The sequence below is a fragment of the Kogia breviceps genome, chromosome 3, assembly GCF_026419965.1.
Source record: "Kogia breviceps isolate mKogBre1 chromosome 3, mKogBre1 haplotype 1, whole genome shotgun sequence".
In the NCBI taxonomy this organism is placed as follows: Eukaryota; Metazoa; Chordata; class Mammalia; order Artiodactyla; family Physeteridae; genus Kogia; species Kogia breviceps.
Genome location: NC_081312.1, coordinates 48,112,547 through 48,137,049, shown reverse-complemented (window position 1 = coordinate 48,137,049; position 24,503 = coordinate 48,112,547). Strand labels below are relative to the sequence as shown.

At 35.9% G+C, this 24,503-nt stretch overlaps 2 protein-coding genes across 7 annotated transcripts in view; one reads left to right on the top strand and one right to left on the bottom strand.

The window, feature by feature from the left end:
* The window catches only part of STYX (serine/threonine/tyrosine interacting protein), a 39,213-nt gene extending 32,112 nt beyond the window's left edge, over nt 1–7,101 (top strand). For all 4 annotated transcript variants that reach the window (XM_059057185.2, XM_059057186.2, XM_067028465.1 and 1 more), the window contains 2 exons: nt 962–1,055; nt 3,517–7,101. In XM_059057185.2, coding sequence (XP_058913168.1) covers nt 962–1,055; nt 3,517–3,590 — 168 coding nt within the window. In that variant the 3' untranslated portion in view covers nt 3,591–7,101. The remainder of the gene's footprint in view (nt 1–961; nt 1,056–3,516) is intronic.
* Nucleotides 6,668–22,517, bottom strand: GNPNAT1 (glucosamine-phosphate N-acetyltransferase 1). Of its 3 annotated transcripts, none has more exons than XM_059057187.2 (6): nt 22,250–22,517; nt 15,080–15,247; nt 14,001–14,063; nt 12,123–12,250; nt 11,132–11,193; nt 6,668–9,840 (listed from the first exon to the last, which is right to left on the bottom strand). In XM_059057187.2, exons 2-6 carry the CDS (start codon nt 15,231–15,233, stop codon nt 9,693–9,695), a joined length of 555 nt encoding a protein of 184 aa, XP_058913170.1. In that variant the 5' UTR covers nt 15,234–15,247; nt 22,250–22,517; the 3' UTR covers nt 6,668–9,692. The 3 variants fall into 3 exon arrangements, with proteins under 3 accessions (XP_058913170.1, XP_058913172.1, XP_058913173.1); XM_059057189.2 differs by having other exon boundaries at nt 7,300–9,840; nt 22,240–22,507; XM_059057190.2 differs by having other exon boundaries at nt 8,057–9,840; nt 22,148–22,462.
* Nucleotides 22,518–24,503: the final 1,986 nt, after the last annotated feature.

Sequence of the window (24,503 nt, the reverse complement as noted above, 5' to 3'; positions counted from 1 at the left end):
GCCATCCAGGTAAAGAAATTGAACGTTTGCCAGAATCCCAAAAGCCCTCTTTAGGCCTCTTTCTAATCATAATTCTCTTTCTCCCATCATAAAGGTAGCCAGTACCCTGACTTATTTGATTATTAATTCCTAACTTTTCATTCTTCTCATATTCAGAGTTATGGATGTTTCCTAGTTTCTTCGAATAAAGAGTTCTCTATTTCTTGTTTTCAGAAAGGGGAGAGGGATAGGAATGCCTTTATTACTCCATCTTTAACTGGAAGTAGAAGACTTGATTTTAAGGAATTAGAACCAAATATATACTTGAATCAATTAAATGCCTTATATTAATCTGATTTTTAAAAATACTTTATTTCTTTTTATTCTTATAATCGTTCTATGAGATTGCCAGTTTGGGTTTTGGGGGTATGTATGTGTTTTAACAGGTGAAGTCAGAGATCATATAGCTTAGGCGGTGGCAGAGAATACATACTGACTGGCAGTTCAGTGTACAGTGCCTTAGTGCAAGCTATTTGCTTGACTTGATTTATAGTCTTATCAATAAATGTGAAGTTATAAGATAGGAATTTTTTTTTTTTTTTTTTTTTTTTTTTTTTTTTTTGTGGTATGCGGGCCTCTCACTGCTGTGGCCTCTCCCGTTGCGGAGCACAGGCTCCGGACGCGCAGGCCCAGCGGCCATGGCTCACGGGCTTAGTTGCTCCGCGGCATGTGGGATCTTCCCGGACCAGGGCACGAACTCGTGACCCCTGCATCGGCAGGCGGATTCTCAACCACTGCGCCACCAGGGAAGCCCTATAAGATAGGAATTTTAAGCCTTTCTCTTACAGCAGTATGGCACCAGAGTTTTCAGTATAAACTAAGAATACCAATAATGTATGTATTAACCACTTTTTAAATTTTGTTTTGTTTTGGGTATCCAAGAATTTAAATGTGTATTCAAGTTCATTAAAATCTTTTCTAGGAATATGAAGCCATCTACCTAGCGAAATTAACAATACAGATGATGTCGCCACTTCAGATAGAAAGGTCGTTATCTGTTCATTCTGGCACCACAGGTAAGGATTTTTTCATTTTGGAGAAATTTGGGAAGAAAGATGATGGTAGTGAAGAATAGAAGAGAAGAAGTATCTTTTGCTCATTAACAAGTTACACTGAACAATTTAAATTGTTTAGAAAATTTTGGGATGGACTATTGAATTAAAATAAGATAATTTCAAAATTTAACTTTATAATTAAATATGTATTATATTGAGCTTCTGTGTATACACCACTAGTTAATTAGAACGTGTTGGTTGGAAGATCAGATTTCTACTTTGTTGAGTTTTAAATCTTTAAGTCGTATAACTGTGTTGCAAAGATTAAAATAATAAGAGGGGTCTGGAGATGAGGCCCTAAATACACTTAGGTGATCTTATTAAAAATGAAAGGTGGTTAGTAAGTAAAAGCAGGGTGACTAAATGTAAGCTACCTCAGTTTTTCTCTTGCCATAATTATTTGAATCCTTTCTCCTTTCCCTATTGCAGTGTCCCCTCCCCCATTTTAAAAGTTAATGATCCAGAGGCATGCTCTCAAAATCCTAACTTTTGCCATCCTCTCCAAGACCTTGCTACCCTTTTTTGTCTCCTTTCTTTTTATTAGAGCATTCATGGAAATTTTTTTAGTTTATGGTTTTTCTCTCCCAGAGTTCCTTTCAGTCTTATTTGAACTTACAACCTTGGAAGTTAGGAGAAACAGGTTACATACCTGGTTAGTGTTGGACCTGGAAATTTAACACTGGTGATCTGCTCCACAAGTCCAGCACTATATTGCACTTCCTTAGTGATAATACTATATACCCATCCTTCAGGCTCAACTTCCCAGTTGTCATTGACTCTTTGCAACTTCTATCTAATCATTTTCCAAAATGGGATGGTCTGTTTCCTCAGTACCTAGAATTCCCTCTTTTATAGTACCCTTAATTTTGGTCAAGTTCAGGTCCATATTGGCCTCCTATTCCAACTCTTGTTATTTAGTCTGTTCTGTACATTGTGGCTAGACTTATTTTCATGAAAGATAGTTCTAATATTCTTCCCGTATAAAAGTCTTCATTGACATAATTTTTTTAAAAATATTTATTTGGTTGCGCCAGGTTGTAGTTGCAGCAGGTGGGCTCCTTAGTTGCAGATCGTGGGCTCCTTAGCTGTGGCGTGCAAACTCTTAGTTACGGCATGCATGTGGGATCTAGTTCCCTGACTAGGGATTGAACCCGGGCCCCCTGCATTGGGAGTGCGGAGTCTTAACCACTGGACCACCAGGGAAGTCCCCATTGGCATAATTTCTACTGAAGAAAACACATTATAGGTAGTAATTAAAGGCCCTTTTGATCTTTATTTGTATCTCTCACTGTACCTCTATATATGCACTCCAGAAAATGGGACTACTAATGGACCCTGTGCGTGTCTTCTATTCTCCACCTAGAAAGCATCACCTTCAGTCTCTCTGTCCATAAAAACTTGGTTCAGATGTCACCGCCTCAAGAAAACATGATGATTAACTTACTCTTCCTCTAATCTCCAGTTATTCAAAACTGCCATAGAGCTTTGTCTGTACCTCCTTGCTTTCTGCCTTGTATTAGTTACCTATGTCTCTTACCTCCCTTCGTAGAATGCAGGTGCAACACTGCATCTGAAACTGTTACAACCACTGTATTTAGACTTATGGCTAGCATATTTTCTTCTCTATTCCATCAATACTGTATTTCTATCCTTAATTTTAATCTTACAGTGAAACATTAGTTTTCTGTTGGAATCCACCCTCTGTATTAACATTATTACCATGATTTAGCACAACCTTTAGGGCATAAGTTTAAGGTCATGCGATTGTTAGGCAGATAACACAGCAAACCCTCTACCAGTTCAGTTGTTCCCTAAAGTTTTCCTCCATTGCGACTCAGATTTCTTGATTATAACTGTTGGGCATATGGGGATAGCTCTGAGTCTGTGTGGGAAATTTCTGTACTAGCAGACTCTGATGTGGAGAGTAGATAAAAGAAAACCTCTTATCTGCTACATGCTTCCTTTCTCCCAACTCTAGACTTGTTGGTAATAAAATCATAGTTTCAGTGGAAAAAAATATTTTTGGCAGCATCTGTGGAAGCAAAAGGATAATTACATCTACAAAATAAAACTGTACAGTGTCCTAAGTCACATGTTTATGGAGCCTAAAAAACAAACAGTAACCAATTATGAACTGTTATACCTTTAAAAATTCTATTTTCAGACTATTTTAAAAATTAATGTTCATTATATAAAATACCTTAATTCTTAAGAGGGAAAATGTCATGAAGATATAAAGTTCTTTGGTTAGTTTATAACAAAAGAATTTCCAACAGTTTACTAAAAATTCAGTCATAGAACTTTCATAGTCATATATATGGTGACACTTCATGAAAAATGAAGCTTTTGCTAGTTGTAACATTCTAATGAATAAATTTTTTTAAGTTCCCATTATACGTTATGTTCATGCAATAACTTTTAGGCAGTTTGAAGAGAACACATGAAGAAGAAGATGATTTTGGAAACATGCAAGTGGCGACTGCGCAGAATGGCTGATTCAAGAGCAACAGTATAGAGGATGTGAATTTCTATTTGGGAAGGAGAAAATACTACAGACAGTAATAATGTAAAATGGTAAAAACACAAGTAGTTTCTTTTCAATTATATGTTGCTTCCAGACGTGTTTCTCTGCAACTTGTTGAGCAACATTTTAAGATGTCGGACTTCTGCAATAGATGGCACTGATGGTTTTATTCCTTTTTTTTTTTTTTTTTAATTCTTTACAGTTTTATTATAAACCAAGAATTTTGGACTTGCAAAGAGGTATTATTGCAATAATGCACTTTTCATACTTGAAATTTATTTGTATGATACAAAATTGTTACTTTAAACAACATGCAAGTTAGGGGGGACTTGTTTATAAAATCTGGGTAATTTATAACAAAAGAATTTCCTAAAGTTTGCTAAAAATTCATTTTGTGTTCTACGTATTACATTTTAAAAATAATTTTACAGTTCAATTTTATGATGGAGCCTCTTACAGAAACATTAACAAATGCAGGAATCTGCCACATTTCTTTTTTAATATAATTCAGTAGCTTAATTGTCTTTTTTTTTTAAACTTCTTGATCCCATCTTAATAATCTTTAAATCATGACATTAGCCAACTGTCCTTACTTTAACATGATCCAAGTATTGCTTCTTTTCCTACTACGTTCCTAATTTTATCCTATAGAAAAAAAAAGTTTAACAAAGGAAAATGTTTTGCTTTATAATACCAGATGCTCAAAAACAAGGAGAGTTTTAAACTCAAGTGACTTTCCTTTAGCATTCTTAAAAGCCAAATGTTGTGTTTGTTCTTTTGAGTTGTGTAGCTTGTTTTTTCTTTGTCCAAAATGGCTCTAAATAGAATATAATAAACCAGTGTAGCACTATTTTTTCCTAAACAAAGCCCAAAAAAGAAAAGTGCCTTGCCTCATTAGAAAATATAAAAAATAAATCCTCATGTCCTCTAAATTAGTATGTAGAACAGTGAAAAGTTTTGAACAGTTTTCTGTAATTTTTTTTAAACCATAAATTAGTTCAGACTGAAAGTCTTAAGGCTTGAAGAAACCTTAGTAAATTATTTGGAATATGGAGCATTTACTCCATTTTTATGTTGTCTTAATGATTCTGTGAGATTGTTCTGGCTCAGAGAAATGCTTTTCTTTGAGGATGCATTTATTGGGGAAAAGTGATTGTGGGAGACTTCAGTGTATTATAAATTAGTGTTGTAATCAGTTCTTGGCATTGCGTTAATCCAAATTTCCCCCATAATTTGCATTAGCAAAGTCACTTTATGGATCCTAGGTTCTCCATGTTTTTATTTATACATATAAAAATTGTTCTAAGAAAAACATTTTTGCTATTTTAAGTATGATGTTGGGGAGGAGAGGAGTGTTTTTAACTTTTTATAGTTGGTGATTTAGGGTAGCACAAACAAAACTCCTTTGTATCTCACTTTTCTCAGTCCTCTCTTGAGGTGCTTTACTGATGGGACTTGTAAGGTAGCAAGTTACCTACTTCGCTTTCCTCCCTAAGGTGTAATAATACAGTAAAAGCTTTTTTATCCAGCATAGCAGGAGAGTGGCAGTGAATCAAAACTGCTTTGTTAATTAAGCGTTAATTCTGCTGCCCCAGGTGGTATTCCTCTTCTGGTTTCCCTTCCCTTCCCTATTTTACCACCCTAAAATAACAGCATATTGTCAATCCCACTGTAGTCTCGTATTCTGTTGTGTGATTAGGTCATTGGGTGTGGTGGTCTAGTATAGTCAAGATTTGCATTGAGTGTTCAGAAATTCCAGCTGGTGAAGTGCCAGATAATACAACTTTCCTGTATATAGATCACTATTGGTTAGTTCAGCAAAGATCTTGTTTGCAAACTAATAATCTGTGAATGCTTCATTCCACAAAAACGGCTTAAAAGAATCTTCATAATAGTCCATTTAGGTTTTAAAAATGAGGCAGTTAAGATTTTCTAAATTTCTTAAATACACATATCCTCTCTAGTAGTCTGGCCAAGAGTACAGGTTTGGTTATTAATTTACAGTTGGTAATTTTCCACTTTTTCTAACCACTGTAATTTTTATGTTGGCACTAAAGTGCCTGCCCAGCACTGCATATTAAAGACTCTCACAAACACTAGAAAAAGGGACTGTCATCTTCTTGAGTACAAGTTAATATGGACAAAAAGTTTATTCTTTCTATAAGAATACTGCAAGTTTGTTTTATCTTGGGTTCATTGTTCCACCCAGTGTTCAACTAGTTCTTCTGGTAGCTCTTCCTATGCTTCTGTTTGGTTCCATTTCTATAATTCCTCTGTTTCCACTGATGTTTTGTGACAGCTAACTACAGTACATTTAACCAATCATGATTTATTTTCTAGAATATTTGAATAATATATGAGTGACCCAGCACCCAATTTTAAACATTAAATATTAACCTGGGCACAGAATTTAAAATGATATTGCATCAAAACAGGAGAATTGCTTTATTGTCCATTTTGAAAGTATGAAACTTGAATACTGAAAATATTCAAACTGGAATGGCAGTGTTCTTACCTTGTAATTTCAGTCCATTGGTTCCTGTTAATTTCTTATCAGATGTTTAAACAGCAGTGACCTTTGTTTATTTGTATTTACTCTGTGGTGGAAGTATTAAACCATGATACCCTTTGCTACCAACTCTCAACCACCTAACTTTCAGAGCAGACTATTATTTGTTTTGGGAGGATTTTGTGCTTCATCTGAGTTTAGAAGTAATGTCAGAAAATGTTAAGCATGGCCTTTTAAAGAAAATATAAGGTTTATAATTGTCTTGTTACCATGGTAATTTAAATGAATTAGAAGTATTTAACTGCAATCTTGAATTATAAAGTTGGGATGCATATATAGAGATATATATCAAAATCTCAACTTGATGTAAAGTAAATGAGCAGTTACCTGGCAGACTTTTTTTTTTCAGATAACTGTTTAATCCATAATTCCATAACAAACAGCTTCACTTCAATATTTATTTTGTCCATTTGTCAGTGCTCCAATAAGTAAATGATAGGAAATAGCTGAAAATTACTAAAAGATTTTATTTTTTTTATTGATTAGAAAAATAAGTTTCTAGGGTCTTTGAATGCTGGATTTTTTTTTTGTCTTATCCATCCATGGCAGCTAAAAAAAAAAAAAAAATCACTCAAAATATTCAGGTTTACATGCTAGCTCTCTCATAGAGAGTTGCCATACCTCACAGTTCAAAGTGTATTTTGTAGATCAGTAACATTATACTGACATGTAATTGCAATTTACTATGCAGCAAAAATGATTCAAAAAGAAAAATAACCTACAGTGTCTATTTACCTTTGTATAGACAATTGCTTAAGTTACTCTGCTTTTAACATCTGTACTTGGATCAAATGCTTATGTATGTATAGGAATGTCACAGTGCAAGATGCTGCTAGCTCAGGCACAAAGTATTAAAATTATTTTGTGAAGATTGGTGGTTGTATTAAAACTGGTGTGCCATTATACCTCAAAAAGATTGAAAAGCTCATTTATACTGCTTATGCCTCAGAACCTCTTTACTTAGATTGTCGTCTTCTAGGTAAAAGTAACCCAGTTTTAGTCCCACACAGATTAAGAAGGCTGAATGAACATTGGATATTGAGAAGCACTTAAGAGTATTTTCTAAAACACTGTGGTCACACATAAAAATTATGGTCAGTACAGGGAAGGCCCAAGTTTCAGCTCAAGTATATTTTAAACAATTAGTTGAACAAGTTTGGAGTTGAAAGTGAGGAAATTTGTGACTGAAGGAATGGGTAAGGCCATCCATAGAACAGCTTCCAGCTCATTAAAAAAATACTTTTTGCTTTTAGTTTTCCCCTTGTTAGGCCTACCTACATAATATTCTTCATCAAATCTAAGACATCATCATTAGCATCATTACACCATCTTTTTGATCCTACTAAAAGGCAAAAAATATTGCTGAATAAACTAAGACAAGCCACTGATCATAAAATGCATCCAGATTTCCAAATGTTACATGTAAAAAAGAAAAAAGAAAAAAAAGAGAAAAAAAGTGCTTGAGAGTCAGTGAAATACAAATATATAAAAGACATGGAGCAAAATAAAAATCACAGTTGCCACTTTGTTATATCTTTTCAAAAGTAAACAATGCTCAAAAATGTATATATTGAAATGTTCGATGCAGTTTTTTTCATACTCAATTTTACCCACAAAATGGCTTAGAAAAATCAAATTTCTCTGGTTAACTAAAGCTAAATACAGATCTTCAGCTTCCTCAATGACACAATTTTTATGTATTACACCTTACCTACAACTCTATTTCCTATAGGGGGGATTTAAGATAAGACCTTAAGAACACTATTTAAAGGGATTTATTGAAATAGCCACCTTATAGTTTTACTTCAAATTGTTCAGTGGTAAGAAATGAAGCATTTAATTTTGCCTTTTATTAGGGGTTTTTTTTTTGGTGGTGTTTTTTTCCTGGCCACGCAGCAGAGCATGCGGGATCTTACTTCCCCAACCAGGGATCGAACCCATGCCCCCTGCAGTGGGAGCACAGAGTCTTAACCACTGGACCACCAGGGAAGTCCCTATTAGGTTTATTTGTTAACAGAGGTTTTAAATTACCAGACTGTACCTAGTAAAGCTGCTGTTACCAAGGTTATAGGACTCCTAAAAAAGCAAAACTTAGCTTTGTTGTTTTCACTAGGGACAAATCAATTCATCTGCCTGTGTCATCAGCAGGTGAGTAGTACACCTCTGTTGGTGAGTAGTACACCTCTGTTGGTGAGTAGTACACCTCTGTTGGTGAAGCATTTCTATTGTTTTAGAAAGCCAACTTTAGCTTTACTGCATGGAGGGAAATCTGAAATCTAGTTGAGGTGGGTGTGAATCAAAGGGACGAGAAACAGGTGGTCTTTACTTTCTAAGCTCCTTTTACAAGAGTACACAAAACTTAGATTTTATGAACCATGACTTGACCTAATAATTCAATAGATAACTCAAGAAAAGCACAGAAAACATTCAGATTCTAACAAAAGACTATTCATATGAACAGGTTTAATGTAACATGAAACGTAAAAGATTCGAACCAGTAGTGAAGTATCTAATTCTTATTTCAACTTAAAAAAATTAAAATAAAATCAAAATAGGAATAGTGACCAGAATAATAGTACCATTATAATCACATTAAATAGAAAAGCTTCCATCAACATTTTAAGAATGTAATAAATGCAGTATGATACATTTTAAAATACTCCACTCAATTTTGTAATCCATTTTCATAAAAATGTTAGAAGAGAGGCTTGGACACTCCTGGAAAAATTAGAAATCAGCTTAGAAATACATAATATGCCAGGATTTACTAATTCACTGTTAAAAAGTACCTTATATTTCTCAGATATTTTAAACAAATGAATAATTATTATATTTCACATATAAGACAGGTGGTACTTCAGCTATATTAGAATTATATCAACTTTTAGATGTACATTTAAATTGTCACATTTTATAAGAAGTTAATTTTCATTTCTCTTTATTTTAAAGGCTCACCAGGTTGTTTGCCAGTATAGTATTAGGATCAGCAAATGTTGGACTGAACTACATTTAGTTATAATATATCTAACATCCAATTTCATGTAATATATGTGAAATGATACACCCCTAAGTGGTATTTAGATATATTTCTTTGAAAAAAAGTATTAATTTTATGAATGTGATAAGAAACAGCCTTATTCACTGTATGCTTTATTTTTTAATGAGCAGTACAGACAGCAGACATATAACTTCTTACTACCTATACTGACTACTAAGAAATAAAGCCAAACTTTAGAAAAATACAATGCAAGAAAAGATTCAAGTTAAAAATATACTCCTTTGGTTAAAAATCATCCCCTTAATAATTTCATCTGTAATCTAAACTCAGCATGTCTCACCAGCCCAAAGTAATCTTCTAAATGTCATTATACTTGTATTACAGTGTTTTTTTCAATCCAGTATTTACGGAGGTCACTGGGTTGCAGCAACAAAATATTTTAACTCTAGGAAGAGAGTGTAGCCTTGTTGGATCAGCTCCTTTGACAGATGTCTTTCTTAAAAGGTTTTACTTTAGAAACCTCTGACACATGTAGTTTTCTTCAGATACTGTATATCCAAACTTTTTATAGAAACCAGCGTTTTGTGGTAGACATTCAAGAGTAATCTTATAACAGTTCAGTTTCTTGCTTAGCAAAGTAAGGGTTGATAATAATCTGAAATTAAAGAAAAAAAAGGTAGGCAAGGCATAGAGCATTTGTTAATAAAAATAGATTTTAGTAACAATGTGAGTGAATATCACATAAAACTTCAAGTCTGTATTACAAATAGGTTTATTAGATCATGGCCTTTCCCACTATATTCATTTAAATATTCAAATTGTAAGTGGTTAAACATTTAAATCACCCAAAGCATTTGATTTTGTTTCAAATATACTTTAGTAATCTCCAGCCCATTAATAAATAGAATATTACCCTAAACCCTGAACTCACCCTAAACCCTCTTTAAAAATAGGTTTTAAAATTAATATTAACACCAAAGACTAGAAACCTTTTAAAAAATATGGCCAAAATTAATCTTTTTCTCTAGATCTATTCAAACTATTTAGGAATAGCCAACATAAAATGGGTAAATAATTGCTTTGTTCTTTATCATTTTTAAAGTTACTTAAATAGTTGTGAAAGAATGTATTAGGTTAACTCTGGATTGGTCTAATTAATATGAAGTGTAAACAAAGCAAAAATGTATACATCTTTATAAAAACTAGGAAAGATCTACAAAAGTTTACCTGAAGGGTTTTCTCATGTTGTATAGATTGAAAAATCTTATTCTGATGACAGAACCTCTTGATTGAAGTTACACAATTACAAAAGGTATGACTAAGTTACATGGGCTAGAAATACTAGAAATTGGTCTCTTTCGTTCACTGATGTATACACCAAATACCTTGAATAATATCTGGCATATAGCAGGTGCTTAATATTTACTGAGTGAATTCCTTAAAACTCAGAAGGGATAATATTAAAAAGCAAGTTCTATTTTATAAATAGGCAATAAACCTATGAAACTTACTTTAAAAGATTTAGATAAATGTATAGAGGATTACACTGTGAAGGCTGTTTCAGTAAATGGTTCTAAAACTTCCGTAACTGAGAACATTTCCTTTGTTTTTAAATATGACAGACAAACGGACAAATTACTTGGCTCACCAAAAATTTGTTTCCTGCTACTATAAGAGTGCTACTATTAAAAGTTAATAACTAAGGTGTTGCTATTTTAACAGTACACTTCCAATTTCCAAACTTTATGGTAAAAATTATATTAAAATACCTTATTTCTTCATTAAATTCAGTCTAAGCTATGGAGTGAGAATGAGTTCATAATTAATGATGCTTAAAAAACTTCAAACAGGAAAACATTTTTAAAAATGTATCTTGCAAGAAACTGTAAACTGAAACACAAAGAGTATCTAATTTATCCAGGGTTACCTTGTTTCTGCCTACTTACAATTTGCCAAGCTGCTTTCCTCTGCATTCATCACTAACAACAACATCTTCTACTCTTCCTCTCTGAAAATATTTACAATGTTTAAAGGACTAAGCATGTAGTTTTGTTTTAGTTAAATCAACAAGTGATGGTAAGAATTAATTGATAAATAAATGTTTTGTAAACCTGAACTTTGCAAAATGCAAAATTTTTTTAACTTACTATTATAGAGGAGATAATAATACAATCAATTTATGGCCTAATTTTGCTTTGTCTGTATCTTAAACCTTCCCACCTCATTATTTTAAAGCAAGTCTCAGAATCCACATCACCAAAATGTAATCTTGTCATGAATGTACTACATCCATCATCCTACTCCTTGCTTAATTGCAATTTATTTCAGACATCCAAATACAGTTTATTAATTTCTAGTACAGAAACCACACCAAAATTCATACTTCAGAGAATAATTCCAAGTGTTTTCTATCATATTCTCATTGGATTACCTAGGTTTTGTTTTCTTTACTATTTCATGTGAGTCATGAGGAGTGAAGGAAATCTACAGGCATTAGAAATGTCACAATTAGAAGAGAATATATTATTCTGAACCCTTTACCACTGGGAAACTGATGGCAATTTCTGTTAATGTAGTATATTCAAAGTATTGTTTTTGAATAAAAATTAGCATTAGAGATTCCAAACATTACTGCCAAATTCCACGATACTGACTTGATTTCTCTATGTCTATTCCAGTTCTAACACCTTACAGAACAATTTTTAGCAAACAATTCATATCAACATTTTCTTCCTCATAACTCTTAGAAGACAATGGTAGATTGACTGTTACTAAGTGATTTCTAAGAAGCAAAACTTTTATTCTAGCCAATATTTAGCTCTCTCATTTTACAATAAAAAGCAGTGGGAAAACAGACTTGTCTAATGGAAACTCAAAGTCGATTTTGCTAGAAAACACATATCCATTTTACTCATAAGCATTAATATGAACACATACCTTAGCACAGGAATGGATGAATTTATGTTCTATTATCAGAGTTGCTGTAGCAACTATCTGTCCTAAAGTTACATCTTCCACAACTGTAACATAATAATCCCCAGATTTCTTCATGTGCTCAAAAGATTCTGTGGAAATTGGAAAATAGTGTTATGTGGTAGACATTAAACTTTATTAGGTGCCAGAAAAATACTAGAATTAGCTTACTTCAATAAATATTATTGAATATTTATAGCTATTTTATCACAGTAATTTTATTTTATTTTTATTATTATTATTTTTTTTTTTGCGGTATGCGGGCCTCTCACTGTTGTGGCCTCTCCCGTTGCGGAGCACAGGCTCTGGACGCGCAGGCCTAGCGGCCATGGCTCACAGGCTTAGTTGCTCCGCGGCATGTGGGATCTTCCCGGACCAGGGCACGAACCCGTGTCTCCTGCATTGGCAGGCGGATTCTCAACCACTGAGCCACCAGGGAAGCCCTATCACAGTAATTTTAAAGAAAATATCAATTATTTAAAATGACCAAGTAGTTGAAATATCAGTAATCAGTATCAACTGGAACATAGTCCATACATTTAAAAAATCTTCTAGCAAAATAAAGTAAGACTAATATAGCTATTTTAGATAAACAGCACTTAAAATTCAAATAAATTGTACATGTTGCCATTTCTGCGACTAGTGAATGAAAACTTTCATATCTTCATTACTAGTTAACTTTAAATTGATTCCTTTAACCTTTTCACTTAACAGATATTCACACAGAACAAAACTCTTTGCAAATTTTAACAAGAGAATGTTTATGTGTCTCCATTCTTTAATTTTTAGTCTTTTGATTTTAAAGTAACTTGACAAAGTAGTTTTCAGTTTTCCCTTTGTGCTCTCAAGTGTTCCATGATTACATGATCTGTTTTAGAAATAGAATCATCATTTTTGTTTGCTTTGAAAGCACCTTGTGAAGTAGATAAAAAAATAAGTCTTCATTTCCCAGATTTTCCCAAAGCCACATAGCAAACAGGAGCAAAAGTGGAATAAATATCTTCCCCGCAAACTGACTTTTAGTACTTATATTGATGAGATAACATGATTTCTCATCTAATCTGATATGCCTGCAAAGAAGAATTCAGGAATAAAAACTGAGCCTAACAGTCTCAACATACTGTTTATTTCCACAATCTTGTTCTAGTAATGGGTCTGGAGTGGGAAGAAATAAATTCAATGAAGGAAAAGAAACAATGAAAATCAGGAAATAATAATCTTCATCTCAGGAAGATCATATAGAGTACAAAATAAAATTACCTATTGAAGGAAATGAAGAAAATAGGAAGACACTGTAAGAGCATTGGATGGAGTCAGAAAGGTTGTAGTTCTTTTCTTACCAATAACTACCTGTGATCTTGGGTAAGTCATTTGACCTCTCTTTTAACTTCCATCCTCTCATATGTATTAAAAAGGGGGAGGGATGAACTAAAAGATAAACTGCCAACCTTAAAATTCAATATAAATGAACCAAAAAATAAATTCAGAACGTATTTTCTTACATTTTTGATTGATGAAATTTCTGTGAAATGACCTAACCACATGAAAGGTAAACACTACAATAAAAAACAATCTCTAAGGCTGCCACACAAGTTCTATGCTACAGTAATTATCTAAAAGTAGCCAGGTATTTTGTAAAACATGGTAATTGCTACATTTGGATTCTAAAACAGTTCAGCCACATTAAACATTTAAATAAGAAAATAGCTAATTTGTTATTTGAATAATTTCTAGCTATTTGAACAAAACCACAAGCAGACGCTGAACAGAGCTCTAAACAAAAATAAAATCTTGTTTCCCTTTATTTCTTTTCCTTCAGGAAAAAGAGACTGTAGGACTTACTCATAAATTGTTCCGGGTTGACAACTCCAGTCTCTGTCAGCTGACCTAGTACCTTAAAAAAACCTAGTTTTGAAAAACAGATTTCAAGTCACGAGAACAGCAAATGAAATACATATCAAAAGAAGTAATGTGTCAAGCTGGTGGGCAATTATTTTTTCAAAATTTTATGTAATGAACTATTTTAAAAGATTAAACTGAAACCCATTATTCTTTCTATTATCACTAGGTAAAACAAATAGTAATATGTTTTACCAATGTTTTTGCCTGCATAACATTTTTGGAATAGTGCTGACCTTAATACTCAATATTTACAGAACCAGCAAGTACAGTTTTCAGTGTAATTTGCATTACATTCAACGCGCAAGGGATGCCGAATTTTCCCAACTATGTGCTTTGGTTTTACTTAAAAATGCAAGATTCTCATTATGACCAAATATGATACTATTTGTAAAATAAAATATAAATAACATTGTTGAGACTACAGTTTTTAAAGATTCCTGATTAATTTCATTAATGTTACGTTAAATTAATGTGAATAGCATAGAATGTTAAGAATCTTAACTTCTATACACCCAATAATTAATCTAACCAAAATATAATAGTTTCTTAAGATTTCCTACCAAGAAGAAAACTGTAAAAAGTTGATTTTTGATTACTGAAATTTACAGAAATCATTTTGGAGAATTTAGATGTTAAAAAAAGGAATACGTGTAGACAAAACCTTTTGCAACTTATCCAAGGCAAATTATCTTTATCCTCATTCCCCATCCAGCTTCTTAGAGAAGATTCTTCCTTATGTGTCATTATACAAGATAATTTCCCCTTTTGGGCTGCTTAATTAGGAAGGAACACTGTTGTACTTAAGTCATTTGAAATACTGTAATACACTACTGTAATACAGTAACATCTGGTCTATATACATTGGAATTGAGTTCTCAGTCACTTTAAAATTTAAGCACAAAAAAATAATATAAAAGTCCAATAGTATTTTTAAAAATTATAGGCATCATCATCATGTTTGTGGAGAACACAGAATGCTAACTATAAGTCTAACCAGAATTTGTAAACTGAGTCCATACCTCTATTTAAGTCAGCAGTACAAAGAGGCCTCAAAACCAAACCTTCTCCAGGATGTGTTGGGGAAATGGCTGGAGAAAATGTAGCTGTATTCTGACTCCAATCCACTTCTTTGAGTAGACTTGGGTCAAACATAGGTGTTTCATCAGGTTTCATCTTTGCAGTAAGGTCTAAAATAAAATTTTAAATGTTAAGGCATTTTGTTTAATAGAAAGTTGTTGATTGTCAAGAATGTCAATTTCTTAATAAAAATTAATGCAATTAGAAAAACTCTTTAACAGGTATGCAAGGTATTTTATTTTAGCCTATCCTGACTCTAACGTCAAATGCCACAGCTAAAGAACTCACAGATTCTATCAGACAGTAAACAAGTGACTAAATTTAGAAGTTTTACACTTGAAAACTCCATTTTCTAATAGGACTTTTAAAGCATTTTTCCTCTGGGTCAGTGCTACTAGTGTAGCACTGTGAATAGCTGACTTCAGGAGCTCGCTCTTTTTTTTTTTTTTTTTTTTTTTTTAACATTATTGAATTTTATTATTGGGCTAAGGAGTAACTCATCAGTTTTACCTAAAGAAGACTTACTGGGCATGTAACTTTTTTAAAAATTATGAACCATGAACAGAATATTCTCTGCATTCACTGGAATATTTGGTCTCAGCTATGATAGATTCACACCAAGACTATCGGATTTTGTTTTCACAGCAGTCTTTCAAAAAATCTGTAAGTTTCTCAGCTGCATCTAAGCAGCTTAAGAATAGCCAGTGTCACAAAAACAGAAATATAGATCAATGGAACAGGATAGAAAGCCCAGAGATAAACCCATGCACATATGGTCACCTTATCTTTGATAAATGAGGCAAGAATATACAATGCAGAAAAGACAGCCTCTTCAGTAAGTGGTGCTGGGAAAACTGGACAGCTACATGTAAAAGAATGAAATTAGAACACTTCCTAACACCATACACAAAAATAAACTCAAAATGGATTAAAGACCTAAATGTAAGGCCAGATGCTATCAAACTCTCAGAGGAAAACATCGGCAGAACACTATGACATAAATCACAGCAAGATCCTTTTTGATCCACCTCCTAGAGAAATGGAAATAAAAACAAAAATAAACAATTGGGACCTAATGAAACTTAAAACCTTTTGCACAGCAAAGGAAACCAGAAACATGATGAAAAGACAACCCTCAGAATGGGAGAAAATATTTGCAAATGAAGCAACTGACAAAGGATTAATCTCCAAAATTTACAAGAAGCTCATGCAACTCAATATCAAAAAAACAAACAACCCAATCCAAAAATGGGCAGAAGCCCTAAATAGACATTTCTCCAAAGAAGATATACAGATTGCCAACAAACACATGAAAGAATGCTCAACACCATTAATCATTAGAGAAATGCAAATCAAAACTACAATGAGATATCTCACATCGGTCAGAATGGCCATCATCAAAAAATCTAGAAACAATAAATGCTGGAGAGGGTGTGGAGAAAAGGGAACCCTCTTGCACTGTTGGTGGGAATGTAAATTGATACAGCCACTATGGAGAACAGTATGGAGGTTCCTTAAAAAACTAAAAAGAGAACTACCATACAACCCAGCAATCCCACTACTGGGCATGTACCCTGAGAAAACCATAATTCAGAAAGAGTCATGTACCACAATGTTCACTGCAGGACATGGAAGCAAACTAAGTGTCCATCAACAGATGAATGGATAAAGAAGATGTGGCACATATATACAATGGAATATTACTCAGCCATAAAAAGAAACGAAATTGAGTTATTTGTAGTGAGGTGGATGGACCTAGAGTCTGTCATACAGAGTGACTTAAGTTAGAAAAAGAAAAACAAATACTGTATGCTAACACATATATATGGAATCTAAAAAACAAAAAAAGGTCATGAAGAACCTAGGGGCAAGACAGGAATAAAGACGCAGACCTACTAGAGAATGGACTTGAGGATACGGGGAGGGGGAAGGGTAAGCTGGGACAAAGTGAGAGAGTGGCATGGACATATGGACATATATACACTACCAAATGTAAAATAGATAGCTAGTGGGAAGCAGATGCATAGCACAGGGAGATCAGCTCGGTGTTTTGTGACCACCTAGAGGGGTGGGATCGGGAGGGTGGGAGGGAGGGAGACGCAAGAGGGAGGAGATATGCAGATACATGTATATGTATAACTGATCCACTTTGTTATAAAGCAGAAACTAACCATTGTAAAGCAATTATACTCCAATAAAGATGTTAAAAAAAATAGCCAGTGTTTTTCATGCTATTGAAAAACGATCAATTATGGTATTTTCCTCTCTTTTGAACATTCAGAAATGGTCAGGTTCTTGGGGTGTTTTTTTTGTTTTTTTTTTTTTGCAGTACGCGGGCCTCTCACTGTTGTAGCCTCTCCCGTTGTGGAGCACAGGCTCCGGACGCGCAGGCTCAGTGGCCATGGCTCACGGTCCTAGCCGCTCTGCGGCATGCGGGATCTTCCCGGACCGGGACATGAACCCGTGTCCCCTGCATCGGCAGGCGGACTCTCAACCACTGCGCCACCAGGGAAGCCCAGAAATGGTCAGGTTCTTATTAGGTGTGGTCTAATAAAACAGACTAAATAAGATATAATGATAGAAAGAATGAAAAACATATGAAGCATAAAAATGGGGGGGTGGGCAGTGTTTCCCTGGTGGCGCAGTGGTTAAGAATCTGCCTGCCAATGCTGGGGACACAGGTTCAAGCCCTGGTCCGGGAAGATTCCACATGCCACGAAGCAACTAAGCCCATGTGCCACAACTACTGAGCCTGCGCTCTAGAGTACGTGAGCCACACCTACTGAAGCCCGTGCACCTAGAGCCTGTGCTCCGCAGCAAGAGAAGCCACTGCAATGAGAAGCCTGCACACCACAACGAAGAGTAGCCCCTGCTCGCCGCAACTAGAGAAAGCCCACGCGCAGCAACGAAGACCCAACGCAGCCAAAAAAAGGAAAAAAAAAAGGCACACTTCTGTGGAACAGAGCTGCTGGAGGAAAGTCTTCCTAACAATTATTAGGAGATTGTAAGGCAACCCTGAACTTTGATTTGTAAGCCCATGCCCAGCTAAAGAAACCACAGTTGACCCTTGAACAACATGGGTTTTGGGTGCCAATCCTCCACACAGTCAAAAATGTGCAGTCGAAAAATCATGTATAACTTATAGTCGGCCCTCTATATCTGTAGTTTCATATCCGTGGATTTAACCAACCTTGGAATGTGTAGTACTGTAATATTTACTGTTGAAAAAAATCCATATATAAGTGGATCCTTGCAGTTCAAACCCGTGTTAAGAGTCAACTGTATTCTATTTGATACCTGCCTCTAATTCTTTGAAATAAAGAATTTAAAGATATATATTTATAACATACTACCATAAAACAAGAAAGCAATACCAGAAAAATTAAAGTCCACTTAATAACAGAACAATTTCCCCAATAATGCAACTCCCAGATGTTCCCTATTTCATAAGTCACAATATGCTTAAGGGCAACTATTCTTAAATTTTCCTTAAAGGTCGACTAAACTGTATAACCCTATGTAACTATTATATATAGGTAATATATATATAATATATATATACTCTGCTGCAGTATAGCAGAGGCTTTGGGAAGGTACTGTGATGTAATAATAGAAGTTAACATTTGTTCAGCACTTATGTGCCAGCATTGTTCAAAGAACTTTACACTTTACTAATTCACTTACTATAACAATCCTACAGGGTAGGGATGATTATATCTCCATTTCAACAGATGAGGAAATGCAGGTGTAGACAAGTTAAGTAACTTGCCCAAGGTCACAGAATTAGCAAAGCTGAAATTGAAACCTAGTCTATGGAAAGAGCATGAGCTCTGGAGTCAGACCTGGTGTTCAACGTCAACTGTGTGATGATGGCTAAGGAAGTTAAACTGAGAATGTTTCCTCATTTGTAAAATGGAGATGAAATTGTTGGAAGAAATGAATTACTGTATACAAGTACCTAACAGTGCCTGGCACAGGGCAAGTGTTCAATAAGATACATTGATACTTCAGTTAGCAACTAATTTAAAATTTATTTTTATACGTTCTTGTTAACTTTGTTCACCTTTAATTCATGAGTCAGGCACTGTGCTGGGTACAGGAGCTACACAAAGATTATCTATTATGTTTATGTTAAACTGAAAGTTAGCATTCTTGGAAAGGAAAGAAAGGACTTTAAAAGTAATAGTTACTATATAGAATACTGAGAGGTTTGTTTTCTTTCCCTCAAAAAGGACTCAGATCATGTTATGCTGTAAAAACTATGCCTGGATCTAAGAATAGTAAGGAAAGGAAATTGTGATGATTAAAACAATCATTCATAAAATTTAACAAGCTTATGGTCCACTTGAAACATATTTTTTTGTAGATTAATTTTAGTGCATGCACTTTAGTATTTGTCCCTGATAATTGGACCCCTGAGGCTTTTGGGTGTACTCTAATCTGAAAGATGGATAACAACATTGTTTTTCAGGTATACAGATAAACAGACTAAATATTTATCAATAAAGTAAAATGTGTACATTAAATGCAGAAGTCAGAAAGTATTACAAATTTAAGTTCTTCAAGACAACATACCATTTAAACATTTTGATGTTCATGCTATTTAACATACACTTGTAAGCATGAAGTTTAAAGAAAGCTCAAAAGGAAATGTGGATGGACATTAAGATAATTTAAAATTAACTAGATTTCTTCTTCCTATAAAGTTGCCTGAGTTTACAATGAAATGTGCCTAGAACAGTCGCAAAATAGGGTTAATAATTTCTGAGAGAGAGGGGAGAGGTACACAGGAGAAGAATTAGGATTATGAAGCCTTTAAAGAACTTTAAACAGTAAATACTAATATTTTCCTATGCTTTTCTTTAATCGATGGTCTTATTCCATGAATGATAAAAAAATGATACTGGCTAATATTTATTGAGTACTTTATATACAAATGAAAATACAATGAAAGGTGTATCAGACCAGAAAAAGCAGGCACAGTAACTAGCTCAAGATAACAGAGCAAATAAGGAACAGTGAGGATTCACAACCAGGTAGCAGGGCCAGCTTCAAGGACACCAGGGACCCACACTTAATTCTCTGCTGCCACTGTCGAAATTCTTAATAATTTTTAAACAAAGAGCAAAGTGCCCCCAGGTACCACAATATAGAAAATTTCAGTAAACAGAACCGCACAGTTGTTTGAAGCTGAATTTCACCATTATCATTGGGGTCTTATTTTGTTTTGTTTTTTGGGGTTTTTTTTTTTTTTTTTTTTTTTAGGGTTTTTTGGCCACGCTGCTAGTGGGATCTTAGTTCCCCAACCAGGGATCGAACCTGGGCCTACAGCAGTGCAAGTGCCGAGTCTTAACCATTGGACCGCCAGGGAATTCCCTCACTGGGGTCTTATTTTGAAGATTTTAGATTAATTTTAAAAAGTAAACCCTAACCCTTCTTAAGTATTTCTCAAGTACCTTTTCTGTTTAACTACTAAGTTAACAGGCATTTAAAGGCCCATATATGCCTAACCTTACCCAATAAATGCCCAGTGAATGAATAACGAATGGTATAAGACTTATCTGGAGATCACATTTCAGAAAATCTAGAAGAAAAAAAGATTACCAAACTGCTGCAAGTGATATCACAAAAAACCATACACCAAATTCATTTTTACTAAGATCACATCGGGTTTTCAGTCGGCTGACCATTCTTTGGACAGTTTCAACAGATTTCTCAGCATCTATAGTGCACTAGAATACACATGGGGAGGAGATGCTGCTAGAATCAAGCAACTGAGAGCAACAAGTAATAAGATACTGGGAATGAAGATTTCAAAAGTTGATATAAAAATTTTAAAAAGCAATCTAAGGTCAAATCTAAATGGACTTTATATATCTCAAGAGCTTTCGGGGCATTACTGTATGACTTCAGTACATGGTTAAATAAAGCAGGAAGGGGGCCCGTGTGCTGTTTGAGACTTTGGGGTTTGTCTACATACATTTTATAACTATTTCAATAGTAATTTGAATTGTGAATCTAAAGAACACTTCATTTGGTGATGATTTTAATAGGCCTAGCTATATTTATTAAATTATGCAATTACACTTGTTGAGAATTTTAAAATTTCCTGATAGTTTATTTGATCCCTGTGATTTAGGCATTATTCCCAGTCTACCCATGAGCAAGCTGGAGCACGTGGAGCTTTCAGTACTTGACCCCAAGGTAACACAGCCAATGAGTGAATTGGGACTAAATCCTCCGATGTTGTTCTCACGTCTTGAGCTCTACAGTACTATACTCAATAGAAGCCAATATTTACATCATCGTGCCAGACAGGGAGGTGTCTCCCCTCTTCTTAAAAATGTCAGTGAATCCTGCCTGCCTAATGAAACTGACCTAAATGATTTCTTGAGATCCATTCTAGGATTTATTCACGAGTGTACATCCTAACAAAACTATAGTCGCCCTTAAATTTTTTATGAAATTTTAAGAGTTCGATTTACATAAACAGCTCCTATAAGAGAAATCACAGTACTCAGTGTTTCTAGGGGTAGAAGCTCCCGGAAGAGACAAAGGATGTCCGTCTTTCCTGCGGTGAAAACCCCGATTTAGTCAGTGCAGGTGATCTTCGGAGCAGAATCATGTCCTCAAGTGGCTCCTGACCGCCGTGGGGTGCTACTCGGAAAGGAACGGTGGAAAACAGGGCCAGAGGCGTTCGTGCCCATTTCAAAACCGATGGCGGCAGAGACTGTGAACAACTGTCTCAATCCCCACGCTAAAGCCTGACGAACGAAGAATTAGTTTCGACCCCAGTTCCTGCCTGCCGGGGCCACCTCCTGCACGGCTGGATCACTGGCCATCATCCCTAACCTCTGCTCCACTCGTGTGTCCGCTCAACTTGCTGCAAACTGCCCTCTACGCCCTCATACGCACCAAGCTGGCGAAGATAAATGCCCGGCTCCCCGAACGGAACCTCCCTCCGCCCTGGACCGGGCCTAGCTCGCCTCGCCCGGGGGTAGCAGTCACACCTGTTTGATAAATCTGAAGGGCAGGCCCAAGTCGGCACCCAGGGCATCCGGCCGGGCCCCGCTCTCTCTCCCCGACTCCCGGTCCCCCTCACCCGTAGAGACCTGCAGTCGGCGCTCCTCTCCAGGCCCGTCGGATTCTCACCCACCCGGGTACACAGCACTAGATCCACATCCGGCTTCAGCGGCAGCCCCACCTCCTCCACCTCCGGCGCTAGGCTCCCGCAAGGCCGCCGCTCCGCGAGCCGCCGCCAGGACGTGGCAGCACCGACACCTCCAGCCCGCCCCTGCCCGCTTACGCAGGGCCGCTCGCAGGCTGAGGAAGAAACTGCGGGCGGAGGCGGGGTCGAGAGCCTGGGGGCCGGGCGGGGGCGGGGCCTGCGGCCGACGTCAGCACGTGAGGCGGCGGCGGAGACGTCTCGGGGACTCCACCAGGCAGGCGTGTAGGCAACGGATCCTGGTCCCGTGCGGCACCTGCTCCTCGCTCCCTAAGGCTTCTTCCACGGCCTCAGCGTCTCGGTTTAACTGGACATAATTTTGCCTCGGAGTCAGCTAAGCACTGTAAGTGGTGACTAGTGTGTGCATCTTTGGTTCTCAGAGACCAGAGTCTCGGCCTCTTCCCTCTTCGTTTGCCCCTCGTTGCACCTTCCCTTCGTAATCAGTTCGTTCACTTATTAGGACTTCGGCTACTCACTGGAGGCTCGAAGCTCCTCATCCCCACTTTTCTGAGTCACACATCCTGCCTCTGTGAGGTGGGACCCCTTCATTCTACTGCGAGACTACGTTTTATTTCTTGCTCAGATCCTTTTTGGATGAACACGGGGGTTAGGACAGTGATTCTCAGCTGCGGCGATTTTGCCTCCCAGGAGGCAATTGGCAATGTGTGGTCATTTTCAACCTCAAGTCTGGGAGAGAGGTGTTAGTGGTATCTCTCCAGATGATAGAGGGTAGAGATAAGGCACGCTGCGACATGTTTTACAATACAAAGGACAACTCCCCACAATAAAGAATTACCTGGCCTGAAATGTCAGTATTGCTGAAGTTGAGAAAGCCTGGGTTAGGAGAAGAAAACTGACTTTTCTCTGAACTCCCACTTTACAAAGCTTCTTACCTAACTAGCACGTGTCCTCATTTTACAGATTGGGAAAGAGTTTCAGAGATGTTAAGTAATTTGCTGAAGTTACGTAGCTAGTAGCTCCCATTCCTTGCCTTGTACCATAAATTTCAACTTATTGAAATTGTTCTTAGTACGGTTCAAAGAATTAACACCATATATAGTCCGCCAGAAATAATATCTTCTGCTTATTTGTGAGACTTAAATTTCAGATAACTCTTTTGCTGATTGATGTATTCTCATAACTTCAGATATCTCTGTATCTATCCTTGTTTTTACCCTTAAGCATACAAAAGAATTAAGACATAAACACCACTAATCTTAAGAAACATATAGCCTTGTTTTCTTTCAGACTTCTGGCCCTGTATTTACAATGAGCTCCTCCTGAGCAAAAGAACCCTGTAATTTTATCATTTATCAGAGTGAAACAATTAATTATAAAATGTATCAGAGACCACAGTAGTTCTAAGAGGTACCCCAAAAGATCTGCATTTGAGACATACTACTCCTTACCCTCATTGTGCCATAGGAACCCAATTCCTCTTCAACAAAGTCAGTCACTCTGACCAGTGACCCTATTTCTTTGACTGTTGCAATGAGCAGCCCAAGGTAGCCAGGTGACAACATCAACTTCTAGTTTAATAGAACCGTTGGTATGTCCTCTGGTGATTTTAATCTATTTTATGGATTCTTTTTTTAATAGAGATACAATTGGCATATAACATTATATTAGGTTTAGGTGTACAACATAATGATTTGATGTATGTATATATTGGGAAATGATCACCACAATCAGTGTAGTTAACATCTATCACCACACATAGTTACAGATTTTTTTCTTGTGATGAGAACTTTTAGGATTTATTCTCTTAGCAACTTTCAGATATATAATACAGTATTGTTAACTATAGTCACCATATATCACATTATATCCCTGGGCCTTATTTATCTTATAAGTGGAAGTTTGTATGTTTTGACCACCTTCCTCTCATTTCACACCCCATCCCCCTGCTCTGGTAGCCAACCAGTTTGTTCTCTGTATGTATGAATTAGTCTTTTGTTTGTTTAGATTCTACATATAAATGAAATTATATAGTATTTGTCTTTCTCCGTCTGACTTTTTGCACTTAGCATAATGCTTTCAGGGTCCATCCATGTTTTCACAAGTGGCAAGATTTTCTTCTTTTTTATTGTTGAGTAATATTCCACCATGTGTGCGTGCCTAAACTTCTTTATCTACTCACC

Bases quoted from the DNA above. Each gene is read 5' to 3' on its own strand.
- GNPNAT1 (XM_059057187.2), bottom strand. From the start codon at position 15,233: ATGAAACCTGATGAAACACCTATGTTTGACCCAAGTCTACTCAAAGAA. The intron at 11,194-12,122 runs GTATGTGTTCAT...AAATATTTTCAG, and splicing joins TCATCCATTCCTGTGCTAAG to AGAGGAAGAGTAGAAGATGT. The intron at 9,841-11,131 runs GTAAGTAGGCAG...CTTTAATTTCAG, and splicing joins GGAAAGCAGCTTGGCAAATT to ATTATTATCAACCCTTACTT.